Source organism: Canis lupus, chromosome 7 (assembly GCF_048164855.1).
Source record: "Canis lupus baileyi chromosome 7, mCanLup2.hap1, whole genome shotgun sequence".
In the NCBI taxonomy this organism is placed as follows: domain Eukaryota; kingdom Metazoa; phylum Chordata; class Mammalia; order Carnivora; family Canidae; genus Canis; species Canis lupus.
Window position 1 is genome coordinate 24,304,390 of NC_132844.1, and position 22,141 is coordinate 24,326,530.

The 22,141-nt window shown below is 40.0% G+C and overlaps 1 protein-coding gene across 5 annotated transcripts in view; it reads left to right on the forward strand.

The window, feature by feature from the left end:
• RNGTT (RNA guanylyltransferase and 5'-phosphatase) overlaps positions 1–22,141 on the forward strand; it is a 362,293-nt gene that overhangs the window by 28,266 nt on the left and 311,886 nt on the right. For 2 of the 5 annotated variants that reach the window (XR_012033880.1, XM_072832089.1), the window contains exons 1-4: positions 3,285–3,571; positions 11,266–11,375; positions 16,350–16,453; positions 16,553–16,641. Coding sequence is in view for 4 of the 5 variants with exons in the window: in XM_072832089.1 (XP_072688190.1) it covers positions 3,508–3,571; positions 11,266–11,375; positions 16,350–16,453; positions 16,553–16,641 (367 nt within the window). In the remaining variant the exon portion in view is untranslated. Of the gene's footprint in view, positions 1–3,283; positions 3,572–11,265; positions 11,376–16,349; positions 16,454–16,552; positions 16,642–22,141 lie in introns of those variants that run through there. The other 3 variants (XM_072832088.1, XM_072832086.1, XM_072832087.1) reach the window with 3 other exon arrangements.

Sequence of the window (22,141 nt, forward strand, 5' to 3'; positions counted from 1 at the left end):
GCTTCAGAGTCCTCTTTTGGTTTACATTAGAGTAGCTATTGGTGGGTATGAATTGGACTACAAAGAAGTCACATCATACCTACATTTGACTCATACGAACTTACCTGTACCCATGTAGGCATGCAAGAAAGAGAGAGAGAGGCTATTATTGTTCTGCTTCTTGAACCTATGCCCTTGAGGAAGATGCGAAGTTCAGACTGGAGAATCTGGCTGTGAAAAGTGTGTCTGTTGTTCAAAGATTGCTTGTATGTGACCCTAAATGCTAGTCAGTGACTTCATTTGGAGTTCAAATGAAGAAACAGCAGTGGAGGACAGTTTGGAGTTTGTCTTCTTTTGCCCCATATCTTGAATTTAGAACCTAAACCTCTCTGTGAGATGTGACACATGTTTCTCCTTTGCTCAAGGTTAACCTAAGGTGATCTCTTTCTGACCTTCTTCTATGTACTATAGCTGGTAAAGCCCAAGCAGCAGGCCGAGGCAGTGGGTCACCAGAATGAGAAAGGGAGCCAGTCACAGGTGGCATCATAGCGCTTGTCAGCTAGGGAAGATGGGAATTGATCAAAAAAGCGAATAGCACTTGCTGACATTTTGCCAACCTCTGGGAAGCCAGGTAGGAGCATCCTTCCATACATGCTGGTGTTCTGGCTGTCAGAATGAACAGATTTGGCTCTTCATGAGCCATTGATGGAGATGCGGGGAGCAGGAGACTCAACTCCATGGCAAGGCTTAAGGGGGCAACAGAGGGGGATTTCTGCAATAGTCTTTAATAGTGGGGCATAAATACTTGCTGGTGAAAAAATTAGGAATAAAATCTCTTGCCAATCTGGAGAATCCTCCCCACAAATGCAGAAAAGAAAGAACACACTTTTGTTATTGGATGCACATGAAATCAGATTGCAATTAGCTTCACAGGTAATCCTTTAATGAGACTGCAAAAAGAGAAAAAAAATCTCACCCTTTCCTACAGCCAAGCACATATACTGCATAGATTATATGTTCCCAAGATAAATGATAACCCGTAGTCATCTAAAGAGGATTTGGCAGTACCATTTGTTATTCATTCTTTCGTAGTTCATCCTAAATTCATTTGGTAATTGGCATGGCCACTTTTGTCAGTTATTTGCCATTGTTTGAAAGAACAACAAACTTTTCTTAACTCTATGGGTTTCTTAACTCTTGCAGTTACAGCTCAAGTCACTTTGGGCTAAATTCCCGTGGTGACAGGTAGGTAGGGGGGCCATCTCCCTTCTTGTTTGCAGAGATGGCTCCCAGGCCCTAAGAAAAACATTCCTGTGTGGTAAGACAGGCAAGAGGTCCACTGAGCTGCTGAAAAGATTTATACACACATCAAAGTGAAGAGGCAGGATTTACAAATACAAGCTTTCTCCAGAGAATGTTCTAGGAAACGGCGGGGGTGGGGGGAGTCTCTTTGCTTTTTGTCAACAGGGAAAATTCAGTCTTATTTTCATTTACCGTTACATGTTTCCTTATTGGCAAAATGGATGTTTGAGGGAAGAATTCACCCATGAAGATCAATAAAGAGTAGGTTAAGACGTATTTGTGAGGGTGGGTTAGGGGTTTTAAGAAACCAGGGAGGTGTCATGTTGGTTCCTCTGTGGGCATCTATTTTTCCTCTTGCAGAAAAGCAGAGATGTGGGAGTAGGAGAAAGATTCCTGGTAGGGAGAAACTGCCCAGTCACGTGGATGCCACCTTCCTACTCTACTCTCCTTTGTGGGGTGAGGGAAGCCACAAGGTCCTTTCGATCTATGGGCACTAAGGATGGAGAGGGCATGACTAGATAGTGACGTAAAAATGAGGCACACACGTAAAACTGAGGCCTCACAACCAATTACAGCTGCTCATCACTGGTATGAAGGCTCTGGGAATCTCTCCTTGTGCCTAGGCCTGAGCTCTCTGGGTGGACACAATGTGTCTGAGGGGGACAGTCTCCAATGGGAGTCACCCCCAGAAAGAGAAAGTGAGACATTATCACAGGATTAGGCTCACCTTTTCCATCTTTAGAGATTTGGGGGATCAAACACTTCACCACTCTGAGATGCATTCACTTTGCCAGCAGAGAAGAGAATTATCTAGGTACACCGTTAGTCTGTAAGGAAAGGGAATCTTATCTTATCCTGTGGGGAGAGGTGTGACACATTCACACACATTCACATAAAGGTCTCAAGATGTGACAGCAAGGGCAGCCTGGGAGTGTGACCTAACTCAGGCTCTCTCAAGGCAGAGAGCCATTGGGCCTCTCTATTTATGGGAGAATTCTGCGTCTTACTGAGAGGGTCCAGGCATTCAGGGGCTGAGCTGCCCTGCAAGTTTCACACCTACCCTTTAAAATTTACACCACCCACCGACTGCACCATCTTGCAGTTCAAATATAGCACTGGTGTTTAAGACCAAACTGTTACATTACAATCAACTTTCCCTTATCCAGCTTTATGTTTCATACTGGTAATAACAGTCTTATTACGGGATGGAGTTTACAAAATGCTCCCAACTCGAAGGGAAAGACCATTTGTTTGGGAAGGCAAAGGACGCCGCCAGGTAGTGGTACTCCACAGGGCAATTCCTGCCTTTTGCCAAGCTATTCACGTTAGTAACTCTGAGACAGGGACCCCCTGAAACTCCCAAACACTCTGAAACTTTGCTCCAGAAATGTACAAACAAAAGTCTGGAAGAACGCTCTGGGATTAATTTCAGATACTTCTTGGGTCCTTATTAGTACTCGCTCCACGCCCCCCCGCCCCGCCCCGCCCCGCGCCCCAACCCAAAGAGAAAGTCTTCATTTCTGGCATTCCAATTTCTCGCCCTTAGAATTTCTGGAAAGCAGGTTCCCTGATCCACGTCAGGGAGCACTTCCCAAATTCCAGATCAAACCCAGACCCCGCTGGGACGCCAAGCCTGCCAGGAAAAAGAGCGATCAGGACCTAACAGTGGTGGGAAGGACCCTTGCATCACTAAAACAGATGCTTTTGTGGAGGCTGCGGATCACTCTGCGCGTGGACAGAGTCTCGGCTTCTCTACGTCTCCCGAGATGACGATTAGCGGTCCAGGTGCGAAGAGAAGATACGTGTCCTTCAGCGGGAACCCGCGCAGGACCACCCGCGCTTGCGCAAAGCTGTCCTAACAGCGCGCGGCCTGCTCGGCGGGGGGCGGGGCTACGGATGACGGGCCCCGCCCACTCGCCGAGGCTTTAACTCCTTCCCATCCCTCTAACGGGCTTTTCCGTCTTTCCCTCTGACCTCGGAAGAAGGGGGCGGGGCCTCTGGGGGGCGGAAGTAGCAGTGCATTGTGGGCTCGCTCGGAGCGGCGGAGTTGAGCCTGAATGAAAGTGGCGCGCCGCCTCTGACGTTTCCCGGGTAGGAGCTGCTGGGATCCCGACCCCTGCTGGGATTCGGAAGCCTCGGACCCCCGTGCGGAGCCGACCGCGCGGAGGCGGCGACGTTGGCGCGGCGAGCGTTGGTGGAGGCGGCGGCTTTGCGCGGCCCCGAGACATGGCTCACAACAAGATCCCCCCGCGGTGGCTGAACTGTCCGCGGCGCGGTCAGCCGGTGGCAGGTAACTCGGACGGAGGGGTGTGGGGTGTTCGGGTCCCTGCATACCGGCGGGCCCGGGGGGCGGGGGGAGGCCTCTGAAGGGTTCTGTGCTTGTTAGTGGTATTTCAGGACCGAGGTGAGCTCGGTCGGATGAAGCTTCGGGGTTGAGTGTTTGGGAAAATGACTGGAGGGGGTGGGTCGGTGGGTGGGGGCACGTGTCACTGTCCGGGACGGCTGAGTATCGCGAACGGGAGAGCAGGCAGCAGGTTTGTGTGGCATAAGCTGAGGACCCAAGAACACGGTGGGCATTACGTTGAGGCTTAGTCAGAAGTTTGTGAACCTTCCAGGGCTCTCGGAAGGGGAAGGGACAAATGTCAGTCTTGAGATGGAGGGCTCAAGAGGAGAGGAAAGTTTCCCAGTGGTGAAATGGATCGACACTGAGACTGGAGTTTGTTTTTTATTTTTATTTATTTTTTAAAGGAGACTTCTATCTCTGAGCCCAAGGGGAAGTATTTTTTTTAAAAGATTTTATTTATTCATGAGAGTCACAGAGAGAGAGAGAGAGAGAGAGAGACAGACAGACAGACAGACGCAGACACACAGGCACAGGGATCCATGCAGGGAATCCGAAGTGGGACTTGATCCCGGGACTCCAGGATCACACCCTGGGCCGAAGGCAGGCGCCAAACCGCTGAGCCACCCTGGGATCCCTGGAGTTTGTTTTTTAAAAATGGTTTTTATTTTGAATTTTTGCATCCTTATTGAGTTTGACGAACAGCAAACTTTAAAGTGCAGTTTGATTATTTTTTTAAATTTTTTTTTTTTTTATTTATTTATGATAGTCACACAGAGAGAGAGAGAGAGAGAGAGGCAGAGACACAGGCAGAGGGAGAAGCAGGCTCCATGCACCGGGAGCCCGACGTGGGATTCGATCCCGGGTCTCCAGGATCGCGCCCCGGGCCAAAGGCAGGCGCCAAACCGCTGCGCCACCCAGGGATCCCGCAGTTTGATTATTGACCATGTACACAGACACACTTCCAATGAAACGCCCCTGAAACCATACCACAATCAAAATAGTGAACATAGCCATCACCTCTCAAAGTTTCCCCTGCCCCTTGTAATCCTTTTCTCCTCAGACAACCTCCTGTCATTATAGATTAGTTTGTATTTTCTATGACTTTTACAATAAATTGTTTATATACATTTGTTTGAAAGGGAGATCTCTATTCTTTTGCTCAGCATTATTATTTTGAGACTTACCGAGTTCTTGTATGTACGTATGTTCATCTCTTTTTATTGCTGAGTAGTAGTCCATTGTTAGGGCGGCACCGTGTTTGTTTATCCATTCACTTGTTAATAGTCATTTGGGTTGTTCCCAGATTTTGACTGTTACAAACTAACTCGCTATGAACATTCCTGTACAGTTGTATATATGGACATACACTTTCATTTCTCTTATGCAAATCTCTAGGAGATGCATGGATCATATGGTAGGTGAATGTTTAACCTTTTAAAAAAATGCCAACTATTTATCAAAGTCCTAACATTTTACATTCCCACCATTAATGTATGAGAGTTCTATGTGCTTCATATCCTCCCCATCACTTGGTATGATCAGTCTTTTTAATTTTACCCACTGTAATAGGTATTTAGTAATATTGTAGTTTGATGTTGAGCTTCTTGGCAAGTCACATATCTTCTGTGAAATGTCCAAATCATGTACTGATTTTTAAAAATTTTTTTAATTGGGCTTTTATCTTATTGATGAGTTCTTTATGTATTGTAAATACAAATTCTTTGTTGGATATATGCTTAAACATTTTTTTCTCCCATCTGTAGCTTGCCTGTGCCTGTTCATTTTCTTTTCTTTTTTAAGGCGTTTATTTATTTGAGGGAGAGAGAGCGAACGGGCATGGGCAGTGGGGAGGGGTAGAGGGAGAGGGAGAAGAGGACTCCCCAATGAGCAGGGAGCTTGATATGGGACTGGATCCCAGGACCCTGGGATCATGACCTGAGCTGAAGGCAGACATTTAACCAACTGAGCCACCCAGGTGCCCACCTTTTCATTTGCTTTACAGTGTCTTTCTAAAGAGTGAAAGATTTAAACTTTAACTATAACTTGCTGCTTATTCTAGAAGGTATTTTGCAACCAGAATTAAAAGAGAGAACTTTGTAGTGAACTATGATTACTTGTTAGGTACATATCTGTAGTATGTCTGACTAGTTATTTGAAATTTTTGAAAGGGGAGATTCTATAGACCTTTTTAAATTCAGGTTTTCTGATTCTCCTACGTTGTCAGCTTTTCTTCACATTTTATATAAAATCTCCAGTCAATAGAGCCATATAAATGATGGATAAAAGTAATGCTGAAAGATAACCTAAGCAAATCTTAGGGTGAGGAAATGTTTTTCTTTATGCTCTAACCATTTTTTTTTTAAAATTTTTTTTCAATTTTTATTTATTTATGATAGTCACAGAGAGAGAGAGAGAGAGGCAGAGACACAGGCCGAGGGAGAAGCAGGCTCCATGCACCGGGAGCCCAATGTGGGATTCGATCCCGGGTCTCCAGGATCGCGCCCTGGGCCAAAGGCAGGTGCCAAACCGCTGCGCCACCCAGGGATCCCATGCTCTAACCATTTTTTAAAAAAGATTTATTTATTCAGAGAGAGAGCACCCATGTGTGCGCACACACACTCACACACAAGCAGGGGGAAGGGCAGAAGGAGAGGAGAGAATCTCAAGCAGGTTCTGACTCCCTGCTGAGTGTGGAGCCTGATGCGGGGCTTGATCTCACCACCCTGAGATTATGACCTGAGCTGAAATCAAGAGTTGGCTGCTTAACCGACTGAGCCACCTAAGTGCCCCTGCTCTGTTTTTATATGCATATTCACTTGTAATAAAGAGTTGTACTTGATAATCATCACACTTATTCAAATAAATTCATCACAGTTCTTTAAATTTTTTTTTGTAGGTCTTACTCCCTAGCTGTTTTGACTTTTTCTCCTTACATCCCTAACTTTATAGTGAATCCATTCTTTTTTACGTGTGGTTTTCTTTGTGGAGTTATGAAGGAACCTCTAAACTTAGATGTCTGGTTCCTTTCTAGCTCGGAGCATGCTCCCTGGATTCTTCCATTAGGGTTATCCACTACACTGATTTGTGAGAAAAACAAGATCATAAAGAAGTTCTTGTTGAAGTGATTTTTTTTTTGTTTGTTTGTTTGGAGTTAGAAAAATGGTTAAAAAATCAGAATTGTAATGTAATCTGCAGGCTGGCAGTGACAAAGTTCAGAATACTGATTTACTGTTAGATAAATGGAACAAATGTAGCACTGACTTGGGGTAGATAGCAGCAGGTAAGGTGCTAACTTCAGGCAGCTTTATGTTTCTCTGAGAAATAGACTTGTGTGCCTTTTTTTTCTCCCTTTTGCTGGGAATGAAGGGCCTGGGAATAAAGCTTTTACTTATTATTGTATTAGAATATTTTGGCCTCCAAAAATTAGACTCTTAATTGTTGTGTTCCAGTGAGATACTAAGCTCACCTATCAGATTAATTGTGATCTCTGGACAGAACTCCAGGCCTTCTGACAGTCATACTAGATCTTTACTAGTAATCAATACAGCTTCAGCTTCTAATGCTTATTAGAAAGTAAAATGAACACAACGTACAAATGTTCATGCCACATTGTGTATTTTAGAAATGCAGGGTTAGCAATGTTTTATAGTGGGTAAAGCAAGAGATACTAGCTATATTCTTGAAAGCTTTAGTGAAAAATAAGGAATATTTCACATTCCATTTTCTAGCTATTTCTTTCTCTTTTTTTTTCTGATTTTAAAAGTAATTCATGCTATTGTATAATTTCCTTGGTATGTGGCATATTTAGGAAAATGTGTTATGGCTGCTTACATTTTCTCACTGTAAACATTGGGATACATTTCAATAGTACTAGATGTTCATAATTTTCCTGAATCAGAAGGAAGATGGTACTAATTATATTTAATCTGTTCCACTATGAAATTACATCTGATTAAACCAGACTTCCAGTGGGAGAGGGCTCTTTGAAATAGGGCCAAGCTTTATTTCTGAAAAATTCTTTTTTTCAACTATGAGTGATAGATTTCAGGTAAACACTTTGAGGAAAGCAAAATTCTTGTTTCTCAAAGGTAGATCATTCAACAAAAAATTATCTTGTGCTTTCTATGTGTGAAGAACTTACTTGGAACTAACTTTAGGAATGTAATATGAAACAGTTTTGTGATAGAGATGGTGACTTTGGAGTCATTTTACCTAGCAAATATTTGAGAGTCAACTTTGTGCTAGTCTTTAGGGCTAAGGAGATGATTTAGACACAGTTTATAGTGTCAGCCATCTGCTATATGGTGAGGTTTTCTCTGGGAGCCCTGAGCTGCATAGGTATAGGCCCAAAGAAGGCAGGTGGTTGAGTTTATGGAGGTCTTGGTTTTTCTCAGGTAAATGTGGCTGAGTGATATGGAGGATCAAGGAAGTTAAGGGTATTTAGAGGGGACTGACTATGATGATCAGCTGTGGACTCTGACATTGGATAAGGAAAGTGAAGACTGGAGGAGTTGATGAAAGAAGATTGGACCTCTGAGACAACAATGAAGGAGAGAGAGAGGGCCTAGTGGGATTAATCTTCTAACATGTATTATTTACTTATTTTGTTTCTTATTTATGGTTTATTTTTCCCCAATAGAGTGTAAACTCTATGAAGGCAGAGATTTTTACCTGTTTTTTTCTTTTCACTGACATGTTTCATGTACCTAGAACAGTGCTTGGTATGTTGTAAGTACTCATTAAATATTTGTTGTAATAAGTTAAGTGAGTTGATGGTAGAGGTGATAAGTGCTCAGATTCTAGATATATTTTGAAGATAGAGCCAAGGGATTTGTTGATGGATTAAGCTTGGAGTATGAGAAAAAGAGAGGAGTCAAGGATAATGCCAAAGGTTTGGCCTGAGACTACTGAAAAAACTAGTGTTACATATGCTGAGATGGGGAAGACCACGAGAGGAGCATCTTTTAGACCTTACATAGCGAGAGCTCAGGTTTGGAGATCAGGTCTGAGACATCTGTTAGACATCAAGTAGAGATGAAGTCAGGTAAGCAGTTTGATATCCGAGCCTAGAGTTCAGGGAGAGGTTTGGACTGGAGATACACATTTTGAGTCAGCAGCACATTGATGGCTTTTAAAGCTGTGAGATCAGATGAGACACCAGGTAAGTGAATGTTGATAGAAAGGAGGTCCAAGGACAGGGCCCTGGGACAAAACATTGAGGGGTCAGGGAGGTAAGGAGGAGCCAGTAAAGGAGATTGAGTAGTAGAGGCCAGAGAGATAGGAGGAAAACCAAGAATATGTAGTATCCTGAAAGCCAAGTGAAAAAGTGATTCAGGAATTAAAAATTAAATTGAATTAAAAAATGATCTTGAATTTAAAAGTGACCAGTTGTTTGAGAACTGAGCATTGGATTTAGCATTGTGGAGGTTATTGGTGATCTTGAGTGGTTTGTTGCATAAAACATAAACATTTAAAAAATTATGTTTTATGAAATTTAGGTTAAAGTCTCTGGATAGGGGATCCCTGAGTGGCTCAGCGCTTTGGCGCCTGCCTTTGGCCCAGGGTGTGATCCTGGAGTCCCGGGATCGAGTCCTGCATCGGGCTCCTGGCATGGAGCCTGCTTCTCCCTCTGCCTGTGTCTCTGCCTCTCTCTCTCTCTCTCTCTCTCTCTCTCATAAATAAATAAATAAATAAATCTTAAAAAAAAAAGTCTCTGGATAGATGTTAAGATTTCACTCATGTTATTTTACGTAGATATTCTTACTGATATTATTGAGTTTTAGGATATAAATCAGTTAAAATAGTTGATTTTAAAATTGATTATATAAGGTGACTCCTCCTATGCTTATACTATGATTCAGGGAAAATAAAAGGCCAAAAAGGTCAGTTAGTCTTGCTGAAATTATGATCACTGATAGTTGTTTAATGAGTGATTTTGGGGGCACCTGGGTGGGTCAGTGGTTGAGTGTCTGTCTTTGGCTCAGATCCTGATCCTGGGGTCCTGGGATCGAGTTCCGCATTGGGCTCCCTGCAGGGAGCCTGCTTCTCCCTCTGCCTATGTCTCTGCCTCTCTCTGTGTCTCTCATGAATAAATAAATAAAATCTTAAAGAAAAAAAAGAGTGATTTTGGTTAGCATGCTTCTCAGTATGATCCCTATCTTGGAATGCAGGATAAAGCTTATATGATGGAGAAAGTTTTAACCTTACAGTAAAGAAGTATAATTAGAAATTTTAAAGACTGATTTAATGTACTCCATTATCAGTTTTCTATTATTATATTTTTAAAGGCTTTAAGGCAATAACTTTTTAATGTAGTAGTTTAAAACCTTAGTCTTTTTTTAAACTATTAGCCAATATAAAATTAAAATAATTTTTATTGATGAAGTATAGTTGACATACAATGTTATAGTAGTTTCAGGTGTACATAGTGATTTGACAATTCTTTGCATTATGTAGTGCTTACCACAATAAGTGTAGTTACCATCTGTCATCATACAATGTCATTAAAATATTATTGACTCTGCTCTATGCTGCACTTTTCATCCCTGTGATTTATTTATTTTGCAACTGGAAGTTTATACCTCTTAATCTGCTTTACCTATTTTGTTCATACCGGTGCCTCAAACTTAAACGCATGTGCTTGCACACAAGCTGGGGGAGGAACAGAAGAGGAGGGAGTGGAACGGAGAAAAATATCTCAAGGGAGAAAAAAAAAAACCTCAAGCCGACTCCCTACTGGGCACAGCCTCTTGTGGGGCTGGATCCTATGACCCTGAGATCATGACCTGAGCTGAAACCGAGACTGGGATGCTCAACTGACTGAACCACTCAGGCGCCCCTTTCTCTTGCTATTCTATTTGATTGTCAATTTTTGGAATTTATGTTGTCCTTAAAAATTCTAAGGTGATACTTTTAAAAGTATGGTTTGTACTGAGAATACATCGTGAACAGTTCCATTTAAAACGTTTTAAGACAGTGATTTTATGGTACGCCTGAGTGGCTCAGTGGTTGAGCATCTGCCTTTGGCCCAGGGTGTGATCCTGGAGACCTGGGACTGAGTCCTGCATGGGCTCTCTGCATGGAGCCTGCTTCTCCCTCTGCCTCTGCCTGTGTCTCTGCCTCTCTCTCTGTGTCTCTCATGAATAAATAAATAAAAATATTTTTTTAAAAAAGAAGACGGGATCCCTGGGTGGCTCAGCAGTTTGGCACCTGCCTTTGGCCCAGGGCGCGATCCTGGGGTCCCGGGATCGCGTCCCGCGTCAGGCTCCTGGCATGGGGCCTGCTTCTCCCTCCTCCTGTGTCTCTGCCTCTCTCTCTATGTCTATCATAAATAAATAAATAAATCTTTAAACAAAAATAAAAAAGAAGAGGGGCAGCCCCGGTGGCTTAGCGGTTTAGCGCCACCTTCAGCCCAGGCCTGATCCTGGAGACCTGGGATCCAGTCCCACGTCGGGCTCCCGGCATGGGGCCTGCTTCTCCCTCTGCCTGTGTCTCTGCCTCTTTCTCTCTCTCTATGTCTCTCATGCATAAATAAAAGTATTAAAAAAAAAAAAAAAGAAAGTGATTTTGAGAATTGCTAATTATGGTTTCAACCTGGAACATTTTCTTTAATGAAAATTGTTACCTGTCTTAATGTTTAGGAAGATTCTTACCTCTGAAGACAATGTTAGGACCAAGATATGATAGTCAAGTTGCTGAAGAAAATCGATTCCATCCCAGTATGCTCTCAAATTATCTAAAGAGTCTGAAGGTAAGAATCAAAACCTTTTGGTATTGATTTAGTATACTTTATCTCTCTCTCATTCTTCAAGTGGCTTAAAAATACTTCTTATTTTGAAACAATTTATTGACTAAGAGGAAGTGGTAAAAATTGTACATAGAATTCTGTGAACCCTCCCCCTAGCTTTTCCCAATGGTGACATCTTACATAATTGTAGTATAACATCAAAGCAGGAAATTGACATTTGTATAGTACTGTTGAATTGATTACAGACCTTATTTAGTTTTTAGAGTTTTTATATGTGTTCATTTTTGTGTATATGTATATAGTTCTCTGCATTTTGATCCAATGTATAGATTTGGTGTTAGTCACAGAACTGTTTCATCTCCACAGAGGAATTCTCACATGCTATCCCTTTATGGCTAGACTCTACTCACCCCCATCTCTGTACATTTGTACCTGCTAATCCATTTTCCATCTCTATAATTTTGTCATTTTGAAAATTACATAAATGGAATAAAACAGTATGTGGCCAGGCAGCCCGGGTGGCTCAGTGGTTTAGTGCCGCCTCCAACCCAGGGCCTGATCCTGGAGACCCAGGATCGAGTCCCACGTCAGGCTCCCTGCATGGAGCCTGCTTCTCCCTCTGCCTATGTCTTTGCCTCTCTCTCTCTCTCTCTCTCTCTCTCTCTCTCATGAATACATTTAAAAAAAAATCTTTAAAAAACAAAACAGTATGTGGCCTTTTGGGATTGGCTTTTTTCACTAAGCATAATACCCTTGAGGGCCATCCAAGTTGTTGTATGTTTCAACAAAAAGTTTTTCTTTTTGTTGAATAGTATTTACTTATATGGATGTATCAGGGTTTATTTAACTCTTCTCTCATTGAATGCTTAAATAACCATTTAACCAATTTGAGTTATTTCCAGTTGCAGGGTATTGCAAATAAAGCTATGTAAACATTCATGTACAGTTTTCATTTTTCTGGGGTAAATGTTCAAGAGTATGATTGCAGTGTGCATAGCTAATTTTATAAGAAAGGGCCAAACTACTTTCCCAAATGAAACTTTTTAATTTTTTATATTAATCTGACATCATACTGATTCGTTTCCTAAAGCTACTGTAACAAATTACTATGAAATGAGTGGCTTAAAACAGCAGACATTTATTCTCTCACAGTTCTGGATGCAGGAAGTTCTAAATCAAGGTATTGGAAAGGTTGGTTCCTTCTGGAGGCTTAGAAGGAGAATCTTTTCCATTCGTTCTTTTCTGCTAGCTAGCTTCTGGTTAATACCAGTGATCCTTGATATTCCTTGGCTTGCAGCTTTGTGGGTTGTCTCTTGTTATTGACATCTCCCTGTGTGTGTCTAAGTTTCTGTCTTTTAAGGACACCCTAATGCAGTATGATCTCATCTTAACTTGATTATATTTGTAAAGACTCTCTAGCCCTATTTCCAGATAAGGTCTCATTCACAGGTATAGGATTTAGCACTTGAACATATCCTTTTAGGGGACATAATTCAACTTGTAACACTACTGTTTGTACTCTTCTATTTTAGTACATTAGTCTAATATTAATACCCATTACCCAAGGGCTTCTTTTTTTTTTTTTTAAAGATTTTATTTATTTATTTATTCATGAGAGAGACAGAGAGAGAGAGAAAGAGAGAGAGAGAGGTAGAGACACAGGCAGAGGGAGAAGCAGGCTCCATGCAGGGAGCCCAATGTGGGACTGGATCCCAGGTCTCCAGGATCATGCTCTGGGCTGAAGGTGGCGCTAAACCGCTGAGCCACTTGGGCTGCCCTACCCAAGGGCTTCTATCATGGGAGAAAAATTGTCACTTAGATTTTGAAAACCTGTTATTCCTTTTCTTGGTGTAGTTTTTTTGCGTATTTATATTTTTTGTAAACTTTAAACTTTTATTTTCATTATCAATAGTGATATGAATTAAATCATAGTTAACATTTATAGAGCATTAAATATTTCCTGGTTGGTATTGTAAGAGTTTAGGCTTAGAAGCCATATATTCTGGCTTTGATTTCCAGTTTGCCACTTGCAGCTTTGTGGGCAAGTTACATAATCTCTTCCTGTTTCAGTTTCCTCATCTGTAAATAAAATTAGTGTATATAAAGCACGTAGAATAGTGCTTGGCACAGAATAAGGCCTTTATTGAATCTTATAACAACTCCATGAGGTAGATACTATTATTATTCTTACTTCATGGATTGGGACTATTATGAAAAATAAATATGTATATGTAATATATATGTATATGTGTATGCAGACAGATTCACACATAACATGTTACCTATATAGACACATCTCACACATACACACATACACATATATGGGGCTTCAGGCAGTCAAGTCATACGGTACAGTTTCTCCATTTCCTTGGCTAAAGTTTCCTATGTAGTTAGAAACTTCATATTTTCTTGCCCATTTCCACTTTACATCCATTTCTTATTTTGGACCTGGATACACACAACGTGAGTTCTAATTCTTTTTTTTTTTTTTTTTTTAAAGATTTTATTTATTTATTCTTAGACACAGAGAGAGAGAGGCAGAGACACAGGGAGAGGGAGAAGCAGGCTCCATGCAGGGAGCCCGAAGTGGGACTTGATCCTGGGTCTCCAGGATCACACCCCAGGCTGCAGGCGGAGCCAAACCGCTGCGCCACCAGGGCTGCCCATGAGTTGTAATTCTAACTCACTGAGAAGCTGTATTAATGAGATCTAAACCTCTGTGTTTGACAATATATGTCCTTTGAAGGAATTGAGATCACTGCTGAAGCTCTGTGAGAAAAGAAGTAGGTCCAGGGGTGGCATATTGTAGAAAATGTCATAAAAAAATACATTTCCTGTAAGTAAGAACTCTCTTGATGGGTAGATTGATCTCTCATCTGTACTTAAACTAAAGAATCTGGCAAAATCAGTGAGCACATTATGGCAGCTAGTTAGTATTTTGGAAAAAAGTTTTGTTAGTTTTGTTGTGCGTGAAATATAAATACTTTTGCTATTTTTCTTTCTAAGAATGGAGTCAAAACATTATGTAGACCAATCTCCTTTAGGCACATCCAATAATAGGTACTCAGTAAAATCAGCAACAATAAAAGAGAGAAAAATAACAATTTAAAAAGTGCAGATTGGGGACATCTGGGTGGCTCAGCATCTGCCTTTGGCTCAGAGCGTGATCCTGGTCCGGGAATCAAGTCCTGCTTCGGGCTCCCTGTGAGGAGCCTGCTTCTCCCTCTGTCTATGTTTCTTTCTCTGTGTCTCTCATGAATAAATAAATAAAAAATCTTAAAAAAAAAAAAGTGCAGATTGTTTCTCTTGCCATTCTTCCCAGAGAATAATGTGCTTCAAAATAGGATAGAGGATGTATGAATTTTTTATTTTTAAAATTTATTTTATTTATTTAATTAAAAAAATTTCATTTATTTATTCATGAGAGGCAGAGACATAGGCAGAGGGAGAAGCAGACTCCCCGCGGGGAGCCTGATGCAGGACTGTAAACCAGGACCCCGGGATCATGACCTAAGCCAAAGGCAAGATGCTCAACCATGGAGACACCCGTGTGCTCCCATTATTTATTTATTTTAAAGAATTTATTTGAGAGAAAGCAGAGTGAGAGAGAAAGAGCATGAGGGGGGTGAAGGTCAGTGGGAGAGGGACAAGCAGACTCCCCTGCTGAACAGTGAGCACTGATGCAGGGCTCCATCCCAGGACCCTGCGATCGTGACCTGAGCTGAAGGCAGACGCTTAACTGATTGAGCCTTAATTTTTTTAAAATTAATTAATTAAGGTGCTCCTTGGGATCCCTGGGTGGCTCAGCGGTTTGGCACCCGCCTTTGGCCTAGGCTGTGATCCTGGAGTCCCGGGATTGAGTCCCACGTCGGGCTCCCTGCATGGAGCCTGCTTCTCCCTCTGCCTGTGTCTCTGCCTCTCTCTGTGTGTCTCTCATGAATAAATAAATAAAATCTTAAAAAAAAAAAATTAAGGTGCTCCTTAATTTTTTTAAAATTTTAATTTATTTATTAGAGAGATGGTGAGAGAGAACATCAACAGGGGCAGGAGAGAGGGAGAAGCAGGCTTCCTCAGTAGGAAGCCTGAGGTAGGGGCTCCATCCCAGGACCCTGAGATCATGACCTGAGCTTAAGGCAGTTGCTTAACCAACTGAGCAACTCAGACGCCCGAGGATGTATGAATTAACTGTTCTTTAACTTGGCTCAGTTTGGATGTACATATCTTAGTGAGACTCTCTTACTAGTCTGAAGATGATTCTAGTTGTGAAAGATTTTTTAAACCACTTGGCCTCTGATCACAAGCCAACTATATCAATTGATGGTGAACAGAAGAAATAATGATTTTAGTTCCAGTGCAGGAAGAAAAACTGGCTAAGAGGTGAGATTAAGTCTTCAATGAGATGTATAGTTATGGCCATGTGTACTGTTCTCTATTGACTATTTAAGGGATTTACAAAAGAATTTTGACTGTACATACTTTTTATCATATATGGTACTCACTTTAGAATTAGCTGCCTAGCTTGTGATGTAGTGATAGCTGTTTAGAATGCTGAGTTGATGTGTGCCTGGGTATGGGGTGTATTTCACACAGATGCTATTCTTGCTGTATTGTCTTGCTAATAAATCATAAGTCGGGTGGATGCAGAAAACTGCATCCATGTTTGCTTTTTTAGGTAGACTTTTAGGATGTTGAAGTGGAGTAAGTTTTGCTTCTGTTCTAGTTCCATCATTAGTTTGGGGGTTAATTTATTTCATTGAGTGCCTTTTAAGTTCTGGTACCTTGAATAAAACTTCAGTAACTGATGCTCTTGTCAATAGTTTATTGGCAGAGTGAACATAAAATCTCTCTCAATATAGATGGTTAAACTGGAGTATTGCCATTTCGTCAGTTTGTTTTGGAACAAATTCAGTTACTAGTAAATCTTCCTTTTTTCTTTCTTTCTTTCTTTCTTTCTTTCTTTCTTTTTTTTTTTTTAAGGTTAAGATGGGCTTGTTAGTGGACCTAACAAATACTTCAAGGTTCTATGACAGAAATGACATAGAAAAAGAAGGAATCAAATACATAAAACTTCAGTGTAAAGGGTAAGTCATGTATTAAGATTCTTTATTTAATATTGAAACCTTTTGCTGAAATTTGCAATTTCTTCTTTTTCAAAAAAAAAAATGTTTCCGTATTACTAGACATGGTGAGTGCCCTACAACTGAGAATACTGAGACATTTATTCGTCTGTGTGAGCGGTTTAATGAAAGAAACCCTCCAGAACTTATAGGTATGTCTTACTTTACCACTCTTTAAATATTTTATTTTGTGATTGGGTTTCCATTTTCTTTTTTGCAAGTGAGGTGATACAGAAAATTTTTTTTCTTTTTTAAGTAATCACTGAGAAAAGTGATTAAAGTAGTTAGAATAATAGACTAACTTTTGTGAACTATGAAATACATTTTTGTAATTTTTACAGTTTTTGAGATAAAGCCCTAATTGCCCCTCTTCAGGTATACTACTGGGAAACTTTACCTTAAACACTGCATATTTATTTTTTATAATTTTGCATTTTATACTGTGTATACTATGAAAAAAATTTTTTTTTAAATTTTATTTTATTCATGAGAGATACAGAGAGAGAGGCAGAGAGACAGGCAGAGAGAGAAGCAGGCTCCATGCAGGGAGCCTGACGTGGTACTCAATCCCGTATCTCCAGAATTATACCTTCGGCCGAAGGCAGGCGCCAAACTGCTGAGCCACCCAGGTGTCCTGAAAATATATTTAGAAAATTTTTTTTATTTATTTGTTCATGAGAGGCACAGAGAGAGAGAGGCAGAGGCAAAGGCAGAGGGAGAAGCAGGCTCCCTTTGGGGAGCTGATGCGGCACTTGATCCCAGGACCCTGAGATTATGACCTGAGCCAAAGGCAGACGCTCAACCACTGAGCCACCCAGGTGTCCCTGAGTGAAACTCTTTTTTTCACTCAGTATTGTATTTCTAAGAGTGATTCATGATGATGTGTGTAACTGTGGTTCATATTTGGCTGCTGTATAGTATTCTATCATGAATATCATATAGTTTATCCATTTTCCTGTTGATGGACAACTAGTTCAGCAGATATTTATTGATTGCTACTCTTTGTAAGGTATTGGCTCTTGGAACATATCAGTGGAGAAAATAAAAAAGTCTTTGCTCTATTGGAGCTTATATTTTAAATTTTTTTTTTTTTTAACATTTTTATTTATTTATGACAGTCACAGAGAGAGAGAGAGGCAGGGACATAGGCAGAGGGAGAAGCAGGCTCCATGCACCGAGAGCCCGACGTGGGATTCGATCCCGGGTCTCCAGGATCGCGCCCTGGGCCAAAGGCAGGCGCCAAACCGCTGCGCCACCCAGGGTTCCCTGGAGCTTATATTTTAGCATGGACTGGGAGCAGGGGGAGGGGATGTGGGAGGAAGGCAGATAATAAACACTAAATGTATTAAATAGGTAAATTAAAACGGACAGTTACTTAAAATGACATTTGGTTTATTTTCATTTTTTTTTCTATTATAAACAGTGCTACTAATGGTCTTCTAGAATTTTTAAGGTTTGATTTTTAGCTTTGATTTTCTTTGTTCTTTCAGATATTTATATTGATATATGATTTGAATTGAGGATCTAATTTAAATGTTTTTTATATAACCAACTATTTGTTTTTTTGTAGCTTATTGAATAATTTTTTTCTCGTGATAGTTAGATGCCATAAGTTAACTTCTTCTTTTTTTTGTTTTTTTTAATATTTTACTTATTCATTCATGAGAGACACAGAGAGAGAGAGAGAGAGAGAGAGGCAGAGACACAGGCAGAGGGAGAGGCAGGCTCCATGCGGGGAGCCTGATGTGGGACTCGATCTTGGGACTCCAGGATCACGCCCTGGGCCGAAGGCAGGCGCTAAACCACTGAGCCACCCAGGGATCCCCAAGTTAACCTCTTATATGTACTTTTGGAAAGTTTTTACATTTGATTTGCCTTTTAATTTTTAAGGTAATATTTTAAAACTTTTGTTGTCAATATATTTTCTTTTGCAATTTCTTCTTCTTCTTTTTTTTTTTTTTTAAAGATTTTTAAAAAATGTATTCATGAGAGACACAGAGAAAGAAAGAGAGAGAGAGGCAGAGACATAGGCAGAGGGGAGAAGCAGGCTCCATGCAGGGAGCCCGATGCGGGACCCGATCCTGGGACTCCAGGATCATGTCCTGGGCCGAAGGCAGGTGCTAAACCTCTGAGCCACCCAGGGATCCCCGCAATTTCTTCTTTTTAAAGTTTTAAGTAGCTAACATTTTCCCTATACAGAGAATTAAGTGAAAAACTATTAGAAATAGTAAGAAAGTACAGGGGATATATTTGAACACAGATAAATAAGAAAATATCGACTTTCTTGCAAATAAACAGTAAATAGAAAATAAAATTAGAGGATGGTCTTACTAATCTTATTAATAATACTGATTAACATTTATGGAGCATTTCTTCTGTGCTAGTCACTCTGTAAACTGTTTTACATTCAGTGTCTCCTTTTCTTCTTACAACAGTCTTTTTACACGGAATTTATTGTCACCCTCATTTTATGATGAGAAATTGAAGATTGGGAAGATTAAGTGACTTATTCAAGGTCATTCACACAACTAGTAATGGTTAGAGCGTAGGTCATATCCTAAGCAATCTTAGTTTTAAGTTCATACTCTAAACCACTTCTCTTTTCTGTAACAGAAGTACATGATACCAAGGAATAAAGTTATTAAGTGTAGGAGGTCTTTATGAAGAAAATATACTTGGATGTTTAAAAGACTCGAAGAAAGAGAGAGATATTTGTTTCCAAGTTAATTTCAATTTTTAGTGTAATTCTAAGCAAAATCCCAATGAAACTTTGGAACAATTATTATGAAGTTAATTTCTTTTATTTGTAAAATTTACTGCTTCAACATAAGTCAACATATATTGAGCACAGAACAACATTGTTTGGCAAATGAAAGAGGCAATATTATGAGCAAGAAAAATTTGAAAAACAAAAATAATGAGGGGATTGTCCTTACCAGTTTGTAAAGCAGAGGGTAAAGTAATGGACACTATAGTAGTTTCCTGGTGGTAGAGGATATGTTTTCCAAATTGTAGGGGGAAGGTGTGATTATTCAATAAATGGTGTGAAACAATTAGTCCACTATATAATAACATGTATTTTAGATGGATTAAATATTTTTAAAAGGACCCATAAACACATAGGAGAAAATATAGGTCAGTATTTATTTAATTCTGGGATAAGGTAGTATATTTCAATATATCAACCAAAGGCAGAATCCACAGCAGTGTCCCTGGACTGCTTGCATGAGAATCACCTGAGGATGCTTATTAGAAATATTTGTTTTAGGGTCTCATCCTGAATCTGCATAATCAAAAACTCTGGGATTAAAGCCTAGGAATTCAGTTTTTGTTTTTTTGTTTTTTAAAAACAAGGATCTTTGGAGACTTTTTTATGTACACTTAAATTTGAGTGTTCCTGTCAAAAATGAAAATGTGTTCTCCATTACTGTAATAGTACCTACTGTAATCAATGAGTGCTTATTCTTTGCTTGGCAGACATAATGGTAAACTATAAGTGAATGAATGAAGAAATGAATGAATATAATCCTCATGACAACTATGTAGTATGTGGTGTTATCCCCATTTTACAGTTAAGAAAATTAAGTTTCAGAGAAATTAAGTAGTTTGCCTTTGGTCATGCATCTAATAGGTATTTTTTTTCCTTAAGATTTTATGTATTTATTCATGAGAGACACGCAGAGAAGCAGAGACATAGATGGAGGGAGAAGGAGGCTCCCTGTGGGGAGCCTGATGGAGGACTCGATCCCAGGGCCCCAGGATTATGCCCTGAGCCAAAGGCAGACGCTCAACCACTGAGCCACTGGCTCTAGGTTGTTGCTACCCTGATTTCTATATTAACTCATGAAAAATGAAAAATAATTTCTGAACTATAAAACATAACAGAAACAGAGCACAAGTATTATTTGACAAGTTTGGAAAAATATTTGAAGCATATGACGGATAAAAAAAATATACAAAGAGGGACACCTGGGTGGCTCAGTTGGTTGGTATCTGAGGCTCAGGTTATGATCTTGGGGTTGTGAGATCTAGCTCAGCGCTCAGCAAGGAATCTGCTTGTCCCTCTCCCTTTTCCTGCTTGCATGCTTTCTCTCTCAAATAAGTAAATAAAATCTTAAAAAAAATATATGTATATATGCAAAGAGATTTTATAATCCCAATGGCAAAATACAGAAAACAATGAAAATGCAACTTCTATAAAAGAAAATACAAATAGCCAAGAAACATGAAAAATTTTTTTTCATTTGTTAACAAAAGATACAACTAAAATATAGTTGTTACCTTCCCCCATCAGATTGTAAGGATTTAAAAAATTATGTCAAGGATTGGATACATTGAGTGCTCTCATATTGTTAGGGTGTTACTTGGTACTGCTTCTCTGGAGGGACATTTGGTGATATTTTTCAAGATCTTTGAAAGCAGGGATCCCTGGGTGGCGCAGTGGTTTGGCGCCTGCCTTTGGCCCAGGGCGCAATCCTGGAGACCCGGGATCGAATCCCACGTCGGGCTCCCGGTGCATGGAGCCTGCTTCTCCCTCTGCCTGTGTCTCTGCCTCTCTCTCTCTCTCTGTGTGACTATCATAAATAAATAAAAATTAAAAAAAAAAAAAAGATCTTTGAAAGCATTTATATACTTTGACTTATCAAGACTACATCTAAGAATTCATTTTAAGGAAGTAGAGATGGACATGAAGATTTATGTGAAAGGAATTTCATCACAGCTTCATTTGTAATAAAAACAGAATTTGATATCTGATAAAAGCAGGTCGTTTATAGAGTATGCAACTATTATTTAACAGAAGAACAATAACATGCAATATATGCTATACAGTATTATGGTACATTCACAAGACTGTATGTAACAAGTGCACATATATACACCTATATTTAGGTATACATCCGGAAGATACACAGCACTATGGCCTTTGAGTGACAGCTGTTTTCTTACTTGAAAGAAATCATTGCAGTGGTAGATGCTAAAAATACGCTTGAAGAATTCAAGGAGGACAAAAAGTTTTAACATTCAGAAAAAGATGTCATGATTTCAGAAAGATTAACACTCCTAGGTTTAGGAAAATAAGTTACCCTTATAAATTGTCCAGTTGTATTGTTGGAATTATTTTTATATAGTTGATGTATTTAAATCAGTTGCTGTCAACATTTATTTATTTATTTATTTTTTTGCAAGGTAAAGATATAACATTTATGACTTTATATCTTTTTTTAAATTTTTTATTTTTTATTTTTTTATTTTTATTTTTTTTATTGGTGTTCAATTTACCAACATACAGAATAACCCCCAGTGCCCGTCACCCAATCACTCCCACCCCCCGCCCTCCTCCCCTTCTACTACCCCTAGTTCGTTTCCCAGAGTTAGCAGTCTTACGTTATGTCTCTCTTTCTGATATTTCCCACACATTTCTTCTCCCTTCCCTTATATTCCCTTTCACTATTATTTATATTTCCCACATGAATGAGAACATATAATGTTTGTCCTTCTCCGACTGACTTACTTCACTCAGCTCAACATTTATTCTTAACGTCCAAACTGCTCCAACCTAGGGCAATGGGAGCCTCTTCAGTTCGTTTCTATATTCTTTTGATATTACCCATTAGTCTGATGGTTTCCTTGTTCTCTGGCACATGATGTTTT